Genomic DNA, 19,181 nt, shown 5'->3' with positions numbered 1-19,181 from the left:
GCATCACCATTATTGCTCATTTTGCCTTTTTTAAAATCAGATAACTTTGTGGTGGATTCCAGTTCTTGTGTGCGTGCCTGCCCTAGTTCCAAGATGGAAGTAGAAGAAAATGGGATTAAAATGTGTAAACCTTGCACTGATATTTGCCCGAAAGGTGAGTGACAGCTGAGATTATTTTTGGCTAGAACTGGGACCTACACCAAGGTTGTCCCTTGTACTTCTTAATGGACCGGCTAAGTTCGCTTCTCTGAACACATCACTCCCATACCAAACCTTCCCTCACACACTTTCCCAGGGCTTTGAATAGTTCCCCAAAGTACTAACTGTCTCAACAGTGTGTATTATTGATTTTGAATGATCTATAGTAAATGATGCAGGTAAAATTCAGACTGCACTTTGATAGAAACACAGGAAAAAAGTTGTGTTTTGTTCTATATGTAGCAGATCTTAGAAGTATGCATATAACAAGGGATCACATGATTATTTTAGCATCAAGAACCCATCTTAGTCGCTTGCCATTCTACGCTAAATGATCTGCTGTATATATGAAGGGGTGCAAAGGGACAAATAACATGATATTTACTCTCCAGGTCTTCAAAACTATTTTGAGAGATTATAAAATGACAAGAAAGTTTCCTGTAAGTATTAAATAAATGTTTCAGATAATCCATGTCATAGAATATTAGTGGAGAAAGAAATCCCTTCTAGCTGCAGTACTCAAATTCCTCACCAGAATGAAACTTAAATTAAGCAGGATGAAAGTAGAGTCCAAATTTTCTGAACAATATTAAGCTTTCCAAAGTATCAAAAAGTGCCTTTTAAAAGGGCAAACTTCAGACTTACTTTTAGACTACATTCTCTCTTTGTCTCTCCTCTCTCTCTCTCTCTCTCTCTCTCTCCCTCCCTCCCTCCCTCTCTCCCCCTTCACCCCCTCCACGCACCCACACAAATACACATACTTTGTTTTGTTTTGTCTTTAAGTAGTGCTCAGAAAGTATAGGTAGCACTCAATTTAAGAATTTAAATGTAAATACTTAAATGGCTCTTGATTCTGATTACAACTCATTTCACTAGTACTTTGTTTAATATATATTCTTAATAAGACCAATATTTTTAAAACCACAGGTTGTAGACCATCATTAGGCCATGAAATAATTTTCCTCAAGTGATTTAAAAGTATTAAAAATGATATCTTAGAACAGATGAGAAAATAGTTGACTTTATGTGGCAAGGGCTAGTGTTGATTGTTAAAAGTTGTGTTTTAGTTATGTATGTGCTGTGTGGGTATACTGGGACTTGATATAAGATATGATTTTTATGAGTCATGGTCACTAGACTATAATGCAGGGACGATATTTTAAAGTAGGCCCATCAGTAAATGTTGCATGAATGAATGATTATTTTATCTTAGAAAACAGTTTATTTCTCATGATGAACTTTTTTTTTTCCATTTTATAATTGAAAAAAACTGTTATTTTATAATAAAAATGCAATGATTTCTTGACTGAGATCAAAGTCTCTCACCTCCTTGACTGTGAGTCTTGTTTCTACAGCTTGTGATGGCATTGGCACAGGATCACTGATGTCAGCTCAGACCGTGGATTCCAGTAACATCGACAAATTCATAAACTGCACCAAAATCAATGGGAATTTGATCTTCCTTGTCACTGGTATTCATGGGTCAGTATTAAATTTTTGCAGAAAATTATTTTACAAAGTGTAGACAAAGCTTAAAGGATTCTTTAGCTTTGTCTGTTTGATTCCTTTTGGCCCAGATGAGTTCTGCCCGACATTAATGCTCCTCTCCAGCAAAGTCAAATGCCAGATTTTACCATCAGTGATAGTAAAAACCACAGTTTTGAGGTATATTCAGACTATGAGTTTAGTAACTACTTATATTTGACAATATACATTTATATATTTATTAAAATGTATTTGTAGGACATTCTCCTCAAATCTACAAATTTCAGAAAGCTTGACATATTTTTAGATATGCTTAGGGAAACTGTATCAATGGGTGCAGTGAGGAATTTCATTCAGACTCTAACTGATTAGTTCAAGGAAACATAAGTTAATATTCCTTTTTTTTTTTTAAGTTTATTTATTTGTTTTGAGAGAGATAAAGATAGAGCACAAGCAGGGAGGGGCAGAGAGAGAGGGAGAGATAGGATCCCAAACAGGCTCCATGGTGCCAGCACAGAGTCCAATGTGGGGCTGGAACTCACAAACCATGAGATCATGACCTGAGCCAAAATCAAGTGTCAGATGCTTAACCAACTGAGCCACCCAGGCTTCCTTAATGTTTCTTTTAAAATGTCTCTCATAGAGTGGCGCCTGGGTGGCTCAGTTGGTTGAGCGTCCAACTTCAGCACAGGCCATGATCTCGCAGTTGATGAGTTTGAGCCCTGCGTCAGGCTCTGTGCTGACAGCTCAGAGCCTGGAGCCTGCTTCAGATTCTGTGTCTCCCTCTTTCTCTGCCCCTCTCCTGCTCATGTTCTGTCTCTCTCTGTCTCAAAAATAAAGATAAACATTAAAAAAAATTAAAAAAAAATCTCTCATAGAAAACAAATCAGTAAGTTGAAATTCTCTTAAACTTTTAGAAATTCTCTTTGCCTTGATGTATCTTTTTCTCTTTCCTTAGGTTAGGAAATTAGTATTATTATATGAAATCTATTAAATGAATTTCATTTTAGCAATAAAAATTGTAACATTTTCTTGGCTCCTTCATTACAGAACCACCTGCTGATTTTAACTGGGAAAACAACCAAGTTTGTATTTTTTCAATTGTAATAAAAATGTCAATATTTTTAATTTATATTTTTATCTATTTATCTATATTACTCTTAATCCCTAAATATTAGTGCTACAGGCTACAGATAAAGAATATTACTCACATATTTCAATTCAAAATCTTAACTCTAAACATATATCACATCATTTCTAGAAGCAAAATAATTTAACACATCATGGATAAATGTGTCCAAATAGGAAAAGTGAGAGAAATAGAACAAAGTATTTCTTTCCATACAAATAAATTATAGTAGATCTTATTGCATAAACCATTACTTTAAAATGTAGCTTTTAATATGGGTTCATGCCAGATACTGTAATGGTATGTCCACACTTTCTGCCCCAGGTATGTTATATTCAGCCCAAACAATGTTTACAAAATAAATATATATCATCAAGATTTCTAACTTCTCATTTAAAATATGTAGACTTCGTTACCCTTAGCACATCCTCCTATATGGCAACAATCTGTTGGAGCTGTGTAGTTCTAGCTATTTAAAAAAAAATTTTTAACGTTTATTTATTATTGAGAGACACAGAGTGTGAGCAAGGGAGGGGTAGACAGAGGGAGAGACAAAGAATCTGAAGTAAGCTCCAGGCTCTGAGCTGTCAGCACAGAGCTGATGCGGGAATCAAACTCACAAACTGTGAGAACATGACCTGAGCTGAAGTTGGTCGCCCAACCAACTGAGCCACCCAGGTGCCCCAGTTCTAGCCATTTTGAGATGGGATAACCAAACTTACCATAGTTGCTACTGACCCTCGAACCCATTTGCATTGCTATCCTCACCTCCGTGGCCCTACTGAGTTGCTACTGACCCTCGAACCCATTTGCATTGCTATCCTCACCTCCGTGGCCCTACTGGGTAGGAGACCTGGGTCTACATTTAAGTGCACCTATGTAATTGAATGCATGTATGACATTTACTAAAACAATATATCCTCATTGTAACTATTTTCAAAAGCACATATCACCATGAATGAAAGATCATATCATGTTAACAGCATCTTCTGAGAAATAGGAAGACATACCCACTTAATTCACGTTGCCTGCTTTAACATGGGCATAATAAATGAATTGGCCTCAGGTCCATCAGTGTGGGGAAATATTTGAAAATATAATGTCATAAATTGCACTAGAAAAGTTGTTTCGTTCTAATCAGGTGCAACATCCATCTTATACATAGTATTTTCATACTTTCTTTTGAATTCTGAAATAAAAATCATAGATAATATAGCCTACCTATATCAATAATTTTATGAAGTGATTATAATTCTCCAATTGTAATTTAAAGAAGAAATACAACAAAAGTAATGTATAATAAAATATGTATTGATAGGAAAATGCTCAGCTTCTACTTTGTAATGAAAGTTTGGATTTATTAGAAATAAGAATAGAAGTCATGTTGTGCCAGAAGTATGGGGAAATAAAGAGCAGAGGAACAGCTGACCACTGAAATAGGTAATAAGTAACAGACATATTTGTTATATGACAAGGGGAAGATGGAATTAAATATCATTGAAATAGAGGCAACATGAATACAGAATTACACACAGTCAAAGTATGATCAGCTATGAAGTTTGTGCACATGAGTCCTTAATTGGGTGGGACATTTTAAGGTTGTTCAAGACATAAGGCAAACCTTTTCTGTGAAGGAGACTTTAATTTTTTGGTGCTTGGGGTTATTATTAAAAGCCTGTAGTGTCCCCTAATCTGTTACAACTAATACACCTCTACAAATGTCCCAGCTTCCCTTCAGTAGGGTAATATTGCCCCCATTGAGAACCACAGCAATAATTCTGTGAGTATAGAAGGATAATGAAACCAACAAAAGCACCCACTGATTGTTAATCTTATAGATAAACCATGCATGGGGAGGTTTAAAAGACCATCTAGGGCAGTTCGGAATTGTTATTTTAGTTTTGGCTCCTTATGGAGCATATTTATCAAAAGACTGGATTTATACTAATTGTAAAATGTTTTTACATATCCTGAATGACCTAACATCTAGAATAGGGTAAATATTAATAAAGAAATGGGGAAAAAGGGAAGCAGGTATGTCAAGATATAAAAATATATTGCACAATAAAAAACATATATTGCACAATAGATGCCATATATTCACAAATTTATGAGAAGAATCATTACAAAATACTAGATGCATCCTGACTTTCAAGGGAAACAACCTTGCTAACTGATTCGGGTGAAAATGAATTATAGAAAATTGACTCACATGATTGAAAATATAATGGTAAACAAAACCTCTCCTAAAAAATGAGCTCAGAAAGTAAGAGTTAAATTTCCTACTTCAGTAACTTGATCCAGACTAGACTGATTTGAATCTCCACTATAGGGGGTGGGAGGGAGGGGAGGGCGGGTGATGGGTATTGAGGAGGGCACCTTTTGGGATGAGCACTGGGTGTTGTATGGAAACCAATTTGTCAATAAATTTCATATATAAAAAAAAACAAAAAAAAATGAATCTCCACTGTAGACAATTTTACTGAGTTACGTGGCTTCCATAATATGTCAAATGCTCAGTTTCTTATGTAAAGTTGAGAGTTGAGTTTATTAAATAAACTTCTCTGGCTGTTGTAGGGATTAAAATAAATACCTACCTTCTCTGGTTGTTGTAGGGCTTAAAAACAAAAATTATTTTTAAGTGCTTAGTCAAGTACCTGGCATATTGTAAAACATTAAATGGTACAAAAAAAAAAAGGAGACAGAGAGAGAGAGAGAGAGAGAGAGAGAGAGAGAGAAGGAAAGGGGAGAAAGAAAATAACAAAGAAGGCAGTGCTAAACAAAAATCTCAATGACTGTATCCAGTTTATAGCACAACATACAGTGTAACAGATTATTTTGTAGACTATTGAAAAACAAATAAAGACAAAGTTATTTTCATGGCAATAAGTCATATCCCTTAGTTCAGAAGATTATTATTTCTTCTTAATAATAGTACATAGCTTGGAATATTTTAATATTAACATTATAATTAATATTGTTATGTCTCAACTATAATATATAAGGGATTTCCAGGACAAATATATATGTGATATGTGATAGTTCTCATTCCCAGTCTCATGCCAGTATGAAACATATATTCTGAAGCCTTTCTCTTAATCTTAGGAAAGTACTGATAAAAAGTTAATTCAGTAAGCCTAAGACATCTTATAAACGTATAGGCATTATGTGTATTCATGCATACAATGTGTGCATGTAGAGAGAGACTTTAAATGTGAGTAACATGGAGTCCTTTATGTAAAAACCTTCTGGTAAATTAAAGACATGTTTTCCCTCAATTCCTATTACCTTCAATCTTCCCTCTCTCTCTTTTTTTTTTTAATTTAAATTCATGTATGCTTTGGGTAAAATAGCTAAGGTATTTCTTTAAACTGATAGGTAAGAGGCGCCTGGGTGGCTCAGTCGGTTAAGCGGCCAACTTCGGCTCAGGTCATGATCTCATGGTCCGTGAGTTCAAGCCCGGCATCAGGCTCTGTGCTGACAGCTCAGAGCCTGGAGCCTGTTTCAGATTCTGTGTCTCCCTCTCTCTGACCCTCCCCTGTTCATGCTCTGTCTCTCTCTGTCTCAAAAATAAATAAATGTTAAAAAAAATTTAAAAAACTAAATAGGCAAAAATCATAACTAAATGAGATTATACTTTTCAGAAACAAGTTTCTGCAATAAGTAAGCTTACTGTCAATTTGTCAATTAAAATTTTAATATATAAAAGAACTCATTAAAGTTTTTTTTTTTATTTTTATTTATTTAGTTTTGGGGGGTGGGGCTGAGAGAGGAATAAAGAGAATCCCAAGCAGGCTCCTACTCAGCACAGGGCCTGATTCGGGGCTGGATCTCATGACCGTGAGATCATGACCTGAACCTAAATCAAGAGTTAGGCGCTTAACTGACTGCCCCACCCAGGTGTCTCAAGAACTCAAGAAAGGCATGTTTTAGCACAATAGTGCTATTGCCAGAAATAGACTAGGCACTCTTGCTCTTTTATTTAGAATGGGAACCACAGGCAAACCTGTGATCAGTGTTATCCATAGGAATGTTCACCTTCCATCTTTTGTCATGTTTGACAATGGTCATGTGCATGTACTTAGAGTAACAAAATGCTCACCAAATAAGCATGTTCATGCTGTGTCACAATGAGACACAGACACGAAGTGCTTAGATAATACAGTATCATGATGATAAACAATGGAAAAGAGATAATGGGTTTATGAAAAATAAAGCAATTTCAGTGGAATTGTAAAAATATGTTTCTCTCTATCCTGAGCTTTATTTTGGATCACCAAATACAATGACAGGGTGGACATAATGTTCTTTCACATGGCTCTGAATTTAGCTAGGGAATTTCTTGATTTTAAAGCACTATGGATTTCAAGTGGCTATAAGATGCAACTCCCTGTAGGTAGTTTGAAGTTGGTAAGTAGGATTCTGTCAACTTATTTTATGAGAGTCCTGAATCTCTCAAATTAAGTATATAAAATTTCTGTGGTCCATTGGGCTTCATATGAACATTCCAGAACTCATTTCATTCCTGGCAACTTAGAAGTGTTCTCAGTATAGGTTTGGACTGACCCCATTATTGTGTGCTTGCCCTGAATTTTGAGTGTTTCTCAATAAAGCCAAGATATTTGATTATATGACCAGAGCTGTTCTATACACTGCCTTCCATCAGAGAACAAATGTTGAAAGCTTATTCTACTGCAGATCTGATACATCTACGTACAGAAGTCTTTGCACATTAAAAAATGGTAACAACAAGATTTTTCCCCCATGGTGAACTAATTTTTTGGCTTCATATTCAGCAAAAGCATAGTTATTCATTCAATGTATCTTCATTTATAAATAGAACAAGTTTACCAGAACATTTAATTTAGACTTTAAGCTTTTGAGAGACATTCATACCACATTGAGGAAAATCTTAATTATGTGTGAGTTATGGGGGAAACTACAGTGTTTCTCCAAGCCTTCCATAACACTCCCCGTTAAACTAGTATTACGTTGTGTCAATTGCACTTCTTAGTTTGAAACTGTTTTTAATCAAGCAGAGTTTCTGTAGTTGCCTGTTTGTTTGTTTTTTTAAGATATAGGATGCTTCGTGGTATAGGAGCATACCCAGATGAACCAAGTTGAGAGAGCCAGTACAATGGGGTTCCAGAGATCAAGGTTACTGGAGCTAATAGTGTTTTTAAGGCTCTAATGCTAAGATGAATAAATGTCTGTAGGTTCAGACTCAGATTCCTAAGATAGACCATATGCCTATCTGTTTGTGGAGCACCTTGATTGATAGCCCTATTAAGGCTGCATCCAATATATCACTCTATCCAATTGTTTACTCCCCAAATAAAAAAGAAGGTTCTCAAAGATGTAAAACAACAGATGTACACAGCAAGAATAAAACTCAGCTGATTGCTACAGGTGGATACATGCTTCTAAGAAAACCTGTTCATTGTTCTTAGATTTGCTTTCTTTTTTCTTTTCTTTTTTTTTTTTTTGAGATGTGGTCAATGAATATAATTTTTCTCTGAAGGGTATATAGTGATATGAGGTCTCTACTTGCCCAGGATTTCCAAGGTTGTCTTTCAAAGTAATAAAACTTAAAAATAAAATGTATTCCTTAAAACAGCATAAGGTATTACTTGAATTACTGGGAAATGTTTGGTATTGTGTTTATGTTTAAGATTCAAGTTTGTAACTATTTTGAATGTTCAGTATATTATACATGAAAGGCATCTTCCTAAGAAGAAAACTTCTGAAAAAATCCATTAAATATTTAATTTTAAAAGGTATCTTATGTTCATATTTTTAAAAGCCTAGGCATCTATATGTCAATAACATTAATTGCCAAAATATATTTATGCATTAGGAAATGGTATTTTTTAAATCTCCAAAATTTACACCTTTGGGATATTATTAAATTTGTTATAAATTTTATTTCAGGTGTTAGTATGATTCATAAATATGGAAGCAAATATTTCCTGTTTTTATGAAAGCAAATATGAATAACCCGGATAAGAACAAGACTGCTCTAAATAATCCTTATGAAGAGTAACTTTCATACAATGTTATAAAAATTCACTAACAAATGTAAGGATACAGCAAAAAAGAAAAATTTGACTTCATTTTTTTTAATATCCATTTAATGAAATTGTAGGTGCTATTAGCAATTTAGAATGCTTTGAGGAGCCCAAAAGGCAGTTGTTCTCACCATAAGTTATTCACAGAGTGTATTTTTCCTAATTAAGAACAACCTTAAAAGGCAAAATGAAATGAAATTGTTTATAAATGGATTTGTTCTATTTGGAGACTTCTTTAGGATAGTCAACCTGGACCATTCGGCTAGGTCTAGAAGAGCCTTCAACAAAGAGCTCATATCATCAAAAAGGTCCTCAAAGCACCTTTTAATCCTTCTCCCTGTGTAGTGTGGAAAACTGGACAAGACATTGCTAAGCTTTCTACTGCTACTTAAAATTGAATTTGAGTGCAATAACTATAGTCACAATTTCTTACGTTTTCACTCCTTTATGTAATTTAAAATCTGGCTGTATCTCTTCTTGATTCGCTAGGGACCCTTACAATGCAATTGAAGCCATAGATCCAGAGAAACTGAATGTCTTTCGGACCGTTCGAGAGATAACAGGTAAGTTTTAAAAGTGTGATTGCTGTGCTAGGAACTCTGTGAATGTTAGTGTTTTGTTGAAAATATTACATGATATTGAAATCAACTTATTTTCAAGGCCAATTCTAATTTTAAAAATGCATGCTATTTGAAATGTTATCTGTGCACATTTGGAAAGCCCATGGAATTTATAAAATAAAATATCCTTGAAATTTTTATGTTACTTTTTTTGTTGTCAACTGGTCTTTGAATCCATGTTTTGCTATTTAGTTTTCACAAGTACTGTTGGGCACGGATGACATGGAGCGTTCATTTAGCACATATTTTATTGAGCACCTAATATGTTCAGGGCTGTTATATACTAGCTGATAGGGGATTCATAGACATATATTGGATATGAATTTATGTCAAAGAATGGCAAATTAAATGAGAAAGGTTAAATATATACATGAATGCATTAGGATGCAATGTAGACAAATGGTGTTATAAGTGTAAAGTAGGAAAGGATTTCCAGAAAAATTAAAGCTGTATTTTTCTCTTTATCTAATTGGACTAAGTATTTTGATTTTAGAAAAATGTTTCAAATTAAGAATAATTGAAATTTTTTAATATGTATAGTTCTATGATTCCATGTGTCTGAGAAACCTAGATTTTTGGCTCATTAGTTTGATACTCATTATATGGAGTATTGTTGGCCCGGGAATTTTGAGTAAGGCCCTCAATCTTGGAAGAAGAAATAGGAGATAGAATGACGCAAAATAGGAATATTGAGTGTTTTTATTTTTACCTCCTATCTTTCGATACATTTTAACCATATTTCAAGAATAATCAGTATTAAATATGGTTACTAAGACAATAATATTCTGAGTTTTTTGGGTTTTTTTGTTTTGTTTTGTTTTTTTACTGCCCTTATCTTTTTAGGTTTCTTGAACATACAGTCATGGCCTCCAAACATGACTGACTTCAGTGTTTTTTCTAACCTGGTGACCATTGGTGGAAGAGTACTCTACAGGTGGGTGTATATATGTTCAGAGATACAAGTATTTCATATTTCAAAAGTAGCATCATGCATACATATGTCACAGTTTCAGCCTCCTTTATTTTATATTTATTCTACAAATATCGGGTTTCCACTTTTAATTCCAAAGGTAAGCCTAATGATAAATACCCCCGACTGCGCTTTACAGTATGGAGGATACCAAATAAATAAACAAATAAATAAAGTATGCAGAATAAGCAGTTTGAGTTTCAACTCCTTATCACTTAACACAATTATTAGTGTTTTGTAGGATGGAGTACATAATAGGACCCCATAAAATCAAATGTTTTTATTCCAAACATGTGTTATTATAACTAAAAAATGGCATTGGATGACTTGGGACTGGCTTACATGTGTGGGTTACACATGCTGTTTCACCAGAAGGCTCTTGTTCTGTTTCTGGTGCCATCGTTTGAACCATGCATCCCAGGGCTGATATTTCAGGATTTGGCTCACCAGTCTAAGTGCAATGCAGGTTAAAAGTGGACAGAACAATCAGGGCTCAGAAGGACACTGTTCTAAAGGCCCAATATCAATATTTTTATTCACATAGTAAAAATGAACGAGTTAATATTTATTAAGGCACTGCTTTATTTTATTTCAGATTTCATCTGTATGAGATTCTTATTTATGAACAGTTAAAAGTTGATTTACATAAAAGGATTTAGTTTTTTCTGCTTAAAAAGGAAAGATGCCTTAAATCAATATTATCATCAAATATTCTGTAATAATATTTCACAGAAATATTATTGAATTTTGCTATTAAAACTGGTATATCTGTAAGAGGTTTTACACTATAAAGGGGAAAAGTACTTAATAAAAAAGCATAGTTGAGAGATACAGTCTATTCAAATGCTATATGCAGCCAACTTTTATTATCTGTTGAGTCAAATGTTAAAAATCTGTCAAGCATTATTCACACTGTAATAAACAGCACAAGATGAGAGCACAGATTTCAGAGAATGAATTACATCTCAGTTGAATATGCACATACTAAGTATATATATATATATACATACATATATATATATCAGCTTATTTTCAAGGCAAATATATATATGGATATTTATATATGGATATGGATATAAGAATATATGTATATGTGTATACATGTATAATGTATAATATATGTGTATATATATATATACACACACACACACATGCATGGAAAAACTTCTGAGCTGAGTTGACAGCAAAGTATATTTAGATTTATAAATAAAACAAAATACACATATAATATATGTGTGTATATATATAGACACACACACACACACACACACACGCATGGAAAAACTTCTGAGCTGAGTTGACAGCAAAGTATATTTAAATTTATAAATAAAACAAAAGGGGACAGCTTTGATCTCCAAAATGTAAAATATTGTTCATTAGTTGATTTAAATGTGGGAAACACATGATTCTTTAGAGAATGGAAAAGGAACTTAATTACAAAATGTGGGCTATGTTAAAACAATTTCCTTGAAATGATAATTTGTTTCCACACTACAGTTGTTACTTAATTTTTAGAGATGCTTTCCCCAGTTGTCCAAGCCTTCTGAGTATTTTTTTTTAACTTTTAGCTTAATTTCATTCTTCTCTTCAATTTTTAATGTCCCTTATCCTTACTTATACATTCTTCAACTATTACAATTACACTTTGGCTTCTGAGGTATAAATTAAAGCTAAATATCTGTGGTCATTCTCTGCAATATTTACCCTCTGAAAGCATATATAAATTTATTAAATAGAGTAGAATTAAGGTCTTACTTTATGTAGATGAACAATCATTCCATAAACATTTATTGATTATTTAGTATGTTTAGTTTTATTTATTTAAGTAATCTCTACACCTAATGTGAGACTCGAACTCACAACCCCAAGATCAAGAGCTGTTTGCTCCTTCAAATGAGCCAGCCAGATGCTCTTAATTATTTGGTTAGGGGATAGTGGGGAAAATAGTGAGCAGATATACTCGTACTAAGTATGTAAATAGATATACAGATATCATTAATATTTATACTTCCAAAAAATGAACATTTTCCTTTTGGGGGTCAAATGATTACTTTTAAAACTTGGTATATAGCATGTAAATAAATAATGTTCAGGTCACAGTTTATTGATTTAATCTCTTTTTTATGATCTATTTGCATTCTTTTTGGAGTAAGATGTGACATCCTTATTTTACTTCAAGAATGTAAGTCATGGCCAGAAAATATTTATTAATATATACATATAAATATTGTTCTGTTCTCCCCCCTCCCTCTCTTTAGTGGCCTCTCCTTGCTTATCCTCAAACAACAGGGCATCACTTCTCTACAATTCCAGTCCCTGAAGGAAATCAGTGCAGGAAACATCTATATTACTGACAACAGCAACCTATGTTATTATCATACCATTAATTGGACAACACTCTTCAGCACTATCAACCAAAGAATAGTGATCCGGGACAACAGAAAAGCTGAAAACTGTAGTAAGTACATTATTTGGATGTTAAAACAGAAACTTTGAACATTTTCTCCCATTTTATGTTGGACCAAACACTTAAAAATAACTGATATAGGATTGTTTCCCTCTTTTTCTCAACCTTTAAGAAAGGGTGTAGTTAATCAGCATAGGGTGACTTTTCATAATCTACTGAATATTTTTATAACATACTGCGTGCTTCCAAATCTTGCCCAATCGTAAGAACCTTCCTGTGGAGACTTAGATTCAATAGATATAAATGGAACAGGGGCTTTTAAATATTTAACAAGCATCCTGGGTAATTCTTTGGACGTGATCAGTTTGTGGAAATCTGCCCTACTGAATTTTCTGTTTGCTTTTTGGTTTCAGTGAATTTGGTATCATGGGATAACAGACTATTTACTCTTTGGGGGGGGTGGTGGCAAAAATGCAGATGTGTTCTGAAATGTGTAAAAGAGGCTGTTAAGAAAGTTCATTTCATAAATGCATTTCTGTAGCCAGTTCATTGTTTCTTTTTTTCATTTATTTTGCCACTTACTGATTCACTCCATCATTTCTTTGTTACACAGAAGCAAATAATGTTTTCATGGATATATAATGATACATTCCTATCTTAAACTTTGATATTTCAATGATTAATATTTAATTCTTCTGTGTGTTTCTACTAAGTACTATTTTCTTCTACATCCTACAAGTGCCACTGCTAAGCATGTGCGTCTGCCTTACCTATGATAAATATCAAATAAAAAGACTCAGAATTTAGATGATCTGTTACAAATACATATACTTACTGTGGTCATAATGCATCAGTCCTTTTAAAAATCACAACCCCTAAGAAACGTTTTGCTATTGGATGTTGTCTTATTGGTTTGGTCTGACCATTGGAACAGTCACAAAGGTATATTTATAAGTGAGTGAATAGTAAAGGACATTTTAAAAAAATATGAACTCTTAAGAGGCTTATATATTTCAGTTTACCAAGTGAAATAATGACTTTACTTATGAGTACCCCACCTTGTTTCTGAAAGTGTTTAAGGCAGTTCAGGGTGGCAAAATTCATAAAGTATGACATAATTTGTGAGGAACTCACGTTTTAGCCGTTTTGGACCCTTAAAAATACTTTTTGCAGAAAAAAACCTATTGCAACCTGAGGTTTTGTTTCTTCTGTTCCACATAGAATCAAGAAATGTAAAATCTTATTATATATCAAAATATGCATGTTTTTATTGAATAATATTTATCCTTTTATTTAGCCTGCATTCTTTGCATAGTTTTATACCTTTTGATTTGTAACATAAAGCCTGTTTTTTTTCTAATACTTAAGCTTCTTATCCCATATTTTTATATGTGTGTTTGTACATGACCCAGACAAAATAGATTATTCACAGAAGTAAAATAGAATCTTCTTCAACACAAATTTTTAACTATTTCCTTAAATTAGGATTATAGTTATAGTCTCCTATTTTTCTACTTCATTTAAAAAACAAAATAAAATAAAACAGTAGTACTACTAGGAAAACAAGAAAACCTGAACAAAACATAAAAGAATGAGAGAAACACATTCCTCTTTCACCCATTTAATCATTTTGCAAATCCCACATTTACTTCTTTTTATCTTTCATAAAGCCGAATAAAAAGCAAACGGAAAGAAGAACATGCAAAAAGAAATAAAAATGTAAAAAAACAAAATAAGGTAAATATGTAATTATTCCATACTTCTTTAAGACTTCTAAGCTTTTTGAGCAACCAAAAAGTAAATAATAAAAATAATTAAAAATGTAACATGTTTTTTCAATTTTCAGTATTACACTTCGTAGACTGAGTTTATCCTTTTTTCAGACCATGGATTTTTTGTTTTGTTTTGTTTTTGTTTTGCTTTTTGTTTGTTTTGTTGTTGTTGTTGTTGTTGTTCTGTGCTCTTACAGTTGACTTTTCAGTTTGGGGAAGAAAGGAAGCAGTTAGAAGAAGCAGTTTTATGGTGCTCTAGTATAAAATTAAGCATTATCTTTTTTTTTTTTTCATTTGTAACATTTTAGAGTAAACAGTTTTGCATGAAATCCTTTGATCACGATTTGAATTTCAGTCTAACAGTACACTGGATCCTGAATTTTCAGAAATGTAATTACCCTATAAACTTGACTTGAGAGGTGATGCTGCTGCTGTTTACCTTGAGCCTACAGTGGTTGCCCATCTGTGATTACAGCCTTTTCATCATCCACAGTACTATTTGCAAATGGGAAAACTTAAATATTTGCTTCATTTTAAGTGCACTGCACGTATCGAATTTTTAAGATATTCTCTCTTAATAGGCTTTGCACATACAATATACACGAGAACACACATATTCACCACAAGGTACACACATACATATGCATATGCACACACAACACATACACATGTACACATCCCTAGAATACACACACATGCATACATACACAGTCACCATAAAATCCTCTAAATTTGAGCATTGGCTTGGTAACTTAAAAGATAAGGCAGCCTTGATTTTTAACATTGTTTTTGGAGTTCAACGTGATTTAAACAGTAATGACAATAAAAGAAAAATTTCACCTCATTTGTAAAGTGTAAAAGTGGCTTGAGCCATCTTACACTTTTAAGTCAAAAATTTCAAAGCAGACTTTCTAGTTTGAAGAGATTGAGATTGAGAGAAACTCTAGGATATGAAAAGCTAGAACATTTTCTGTCTCCTTCATTTGTATGGCTATAGCATGAGCAAAATGACAGTGCTGGTTGGAAGAAGTTTTTGGGTAGGTTAATGAAAGTGTTTGAAGTTTCTTAAAATATCTAAATATAAAATTTAACTCTAAAACATAAACAGTAAAGAGATTATATTACATTAACCCTTCAAAATCTGAGTTATATTTAAACTCATACAACTTTATCTTAAAAATATTTGTACATATACACTTAAACTAAACATAAACAAGAGAAACTAAATTCATAATTAACTTTTCAAAATGAAATTACATTTATTTTCTAATTATCATTGTTAGAACTCCAAACAGTAGAAACATGGAAAAAGAATATGTAATTTTTGTTTATAGATATATAGGTAGTGAAGCATATCCCTTCACATAGAAACAGTACCATAACATATAGATTTAAATGGTCTTCAGCCATATGTCTCTGTCTAATATATTATGAGCATCTTCCATGGTGGCGTTCTTATTGTTTTAAAAAGATGGATATAAATACATTTAGCGAATAATTGCCGTAGTAATGGTCATTTATTTTCTATTTTTTACGTTTTTAGCACTGCCATAATGTGGATCTTAGTTCATAAAGTATTTTGCAAGTACAATTATTTCCTTAGGCTAAATACTTAGAAGTGGGATTCCTGTGTAAATGAGGTAACATATGATAAATTTTGGTGTATTTTTCTACGTCATCTTTCAAAAGTCATAGGTCAGTTTACACTTCTCCTACACAATGTTTGATAGATAATATTTTCCACTGCTCTTTGTAACACTGGGTATTATCTATGGTTTTAAATTTTGGTGATCTGAAATGTGAAAAAGAGGTCTTTTAAATTTATAATTTTTTAGCTGACAGAGCATTTCAATTTTCTTCTTTCGTAAATTAGTCTGAGTTTTGCTTATTTTCAACTTGGAGTTGGTCTTCTCCCTTTGGATTTGAAAGACCTCATCACAAATTAAGCATATTAAATTTTTATCTCTTGAATGTGTTATGTATAACTTTCCATCTCTTAGGTAATTTTAAAAAATTGCCTTTTGATAAATATTTTATATTTTTATTTAGTTAAGTGGATAGATTGTTTTTTTTTTTTTTCATGTTTATGATCCTGGCATTGTCTTTGTCTTTTATTTCTAGTATATGACACACTCTGTTGAAATTTCTAATGCATCTAGAAGTTTTGGTGTAACATGATTTTTTTAAATCCTTAATTGATTAGGATGCTGATGAAACATAATTTATTTTATTTTATTTTTTTAATGTTTATTTATTTTTGAGAGACAGAGAGAGAAAGAGCATGAGTGGGGAAGGGGAAGAGAGAGAGAGAGGGAGACACAGAATGTGAAGCAGGCTCCAGTCTCTGAGCTGTCAGCACAGAGCCTGATGCGGGGCTCGAACCCACAGACTGTGAGATCCTGACCTGAGCCGAAGTCATGCTCAACTGACTGAGCCACCCAGCCACCCCTCAAACATAATTTATTAATAATTCATCTCTCCTTTACTGATCTCAGGTGTCTGCAATATATGTTGTTATTATTTTAGAGAAGTCAGGGGGGGAGGGGCAGCTAGAGAGGAGCAGAGGGAGAGAGAGAATCTTAAGCAGGCTCTGACATAGGCTCAATCCCATGACCCTGGGATCATGACCTGAGCCAAAATCAAGGGTCAGATGCTCAAACAATTGAGCCACCCAGGTGCTCCTGCAGTATTCCAGCTAAATGACAAAACGGTGCCAGGCTCTATCTCTTGATCTGTATAGTTTAATTTCATCTTTACCACCACCTTGTAAAGTATCATTATCTCTATTTTGCAGATGAATATACAGATGATCAGTAAGTTGAATAATATTCCCACTGTTTTGAGCTATTAAAAATCATATTCAGTATTTGAACCCAGCATTTGTCTAGTTTCAAAATCTATGCTCTCCATTTCACCTTGATTTCCCCCCAAAGATAAATGATGGATTTTCATAAGAAAACCTGAATTATTGAAACATACCCAGTGCAGCATCACATTTAGGAGCACACTCTAGAACCAAATGGCCCGGGTTTTAATCCCAAGAAAACTATTTATTAGATGTTTGGTCTTTGGTAAGCTATTTAACATTTCTGAACCTCAGTTTTATCATTTGGATATGGGGTTAATAATAGTACTGACTTCAATGAATGCCTGGTTCAAAACAAGTGCTATATATATGCTAACTATTATTATACAATTATATTTTCTTATTAAAATAGATTATATAGTATATAAATACATATAAATACATAGTGTAAAGATGCAATATTTAACTTTTTACTTAATGAAACATTTCTTCTTGGGGAAAAAGAAAGAAAGGAGAAATATCAAGGGCCTCATTTTTTTTTTAAAAAAAAGTTCACATTATCAAGGTGGTGAGTTTTAAGTGTGCAAGTAGCACATAAACCACTGATAGATATTGAAGAAATGAGAGTTGTCACTAGAAGCCTAGATGTTGAGGAATTTAAAAATGACCTCCTGAGATCTTTAATGGATAAAACATCTCTATGCTTGAGACTCCTCTAAATACTTTCTCTCTTTACTCTTGTAATTAAACATTTTAAAATCAGCTTATAAGTAACAGACTCATGCTTTATAAAAATATCCACAAAATATTAATTTTAGTTAGTGTTTCAAGAGATAAATATTTGGTGATGAGGAGTAGATTTTTTAGACAAAGAATATAAAAGGAATATAAATTTCTTCATTTACCTATGATTTTTTTTTTACATTTATCTATGATTTTGTTGTTCCTGAAATGTGATAGTTATAAAATCCTTCTCATTGGACATGCATCTAGAAAAAGGGAATAGTGAAACTATAGTCAATGCTAATAACTGAATCCTCTGAATGGCAACATGATCCATTTATGATGAATCACTGAATGTCCAGAATTAATCGGGGCAAAGAATTAATGAGTAGGGAATAAAAGGGTATTTAACACTGGTGGAGAAAAATACAATGTTTGCTTAACATATTCTTTTGTTTTACTCTGGTGAGAGTGACAATAACTACAAAAATAGTAAGCATTTTAGTGTTTATGACATCGTAAGTAGTGTGACTTTCTACAAAATCACAATCCCATTGGTATTGTCATCATTATCATCTCTAATACGTTGTATATTATAGAAAATGAATTTCAATTATAAATTGAGGTTTACCTTGTTTTTTTTTAATTTTTCTTTATTTATTTGAGGGGGGGGGCAGTGAGAGAGGGAAAGAGAATCTCAAGCAGGCATCTGTGCTCAGTGCAGAGCCCTACACTGTGAGATCATGACCTGAGATGAAATTAAGTTGGACGCTCAGCTCAACTGAGCCACCCAGGTGCCCCAATGTTTACCTTGTTTTAAGAAAATATTGCTAAGATTCATGATTTTCTTACTTTCCTCCCAGTCCCCTATTTTTGTCTTTAATTTGCACACTCCAAGCCCAGCCCATACTATCTTGGGTTAAAATGTACGTTTCTCAACAATGGCAACCATGTTAGAGAATTGTGCTATGGGCCTCACAGCCAGTCTTCACTGGGAAATTAG

The 19,181-nt window shown here is 33.2% G+C and overlaps 1 protein-coding gene across 1 annotated transcript in view; it reads left to right on the top strand.

Moving 5' to 3' along the window:
* Positions 1-19,181, top strand: part of ERBB4 (erb-b2 receptor tyrosine kinase 4) — a 529,970-nt gene that overhangs the window by 224,257 nt on the left and 286,532 nt on the right. Inside the window, exons 7-11 of the mRNA XM_032594121.1 lie at positions 41-154; positions 1,554-1,680; positions 9,370-9,443; positions 10,344-10,434; positions 12,729-12,928. Coding sequence (XP_032450012.1) covers positions 41-154; positions 1,554-1,680; positions 9,370-9,443; positions 10,344-10,434; positions 12,729-12,928 — 606 coding nt within the window. The remainder of the gene's footprint in view (positions 1-40; positions 155-1,553; positions 1,681-9,369; positions 9,444-10,343; positions 10,435-12,728; positions 12,929-19,181) is intronic.

This window comes from Lynx canadensis, chromosome C1, assembly GCF_007474595.2.
Source record: "Lynx canadensis isolate LIC74 chromosome C1, mLynCan4.pri.v2, whole genome shotgun sequence".
Taxonomy (NCBI): Eukaryota; Metazoa; Chordata; class Mammalia; order Carnivora; family Felidae; genus Lynx; species Lynx canadensis.
The sequence above is the reverse complement of the archived record's forward strand: the minus strand, read 5'-3'. Positions and strand labels throughout refer to the sequence as shown.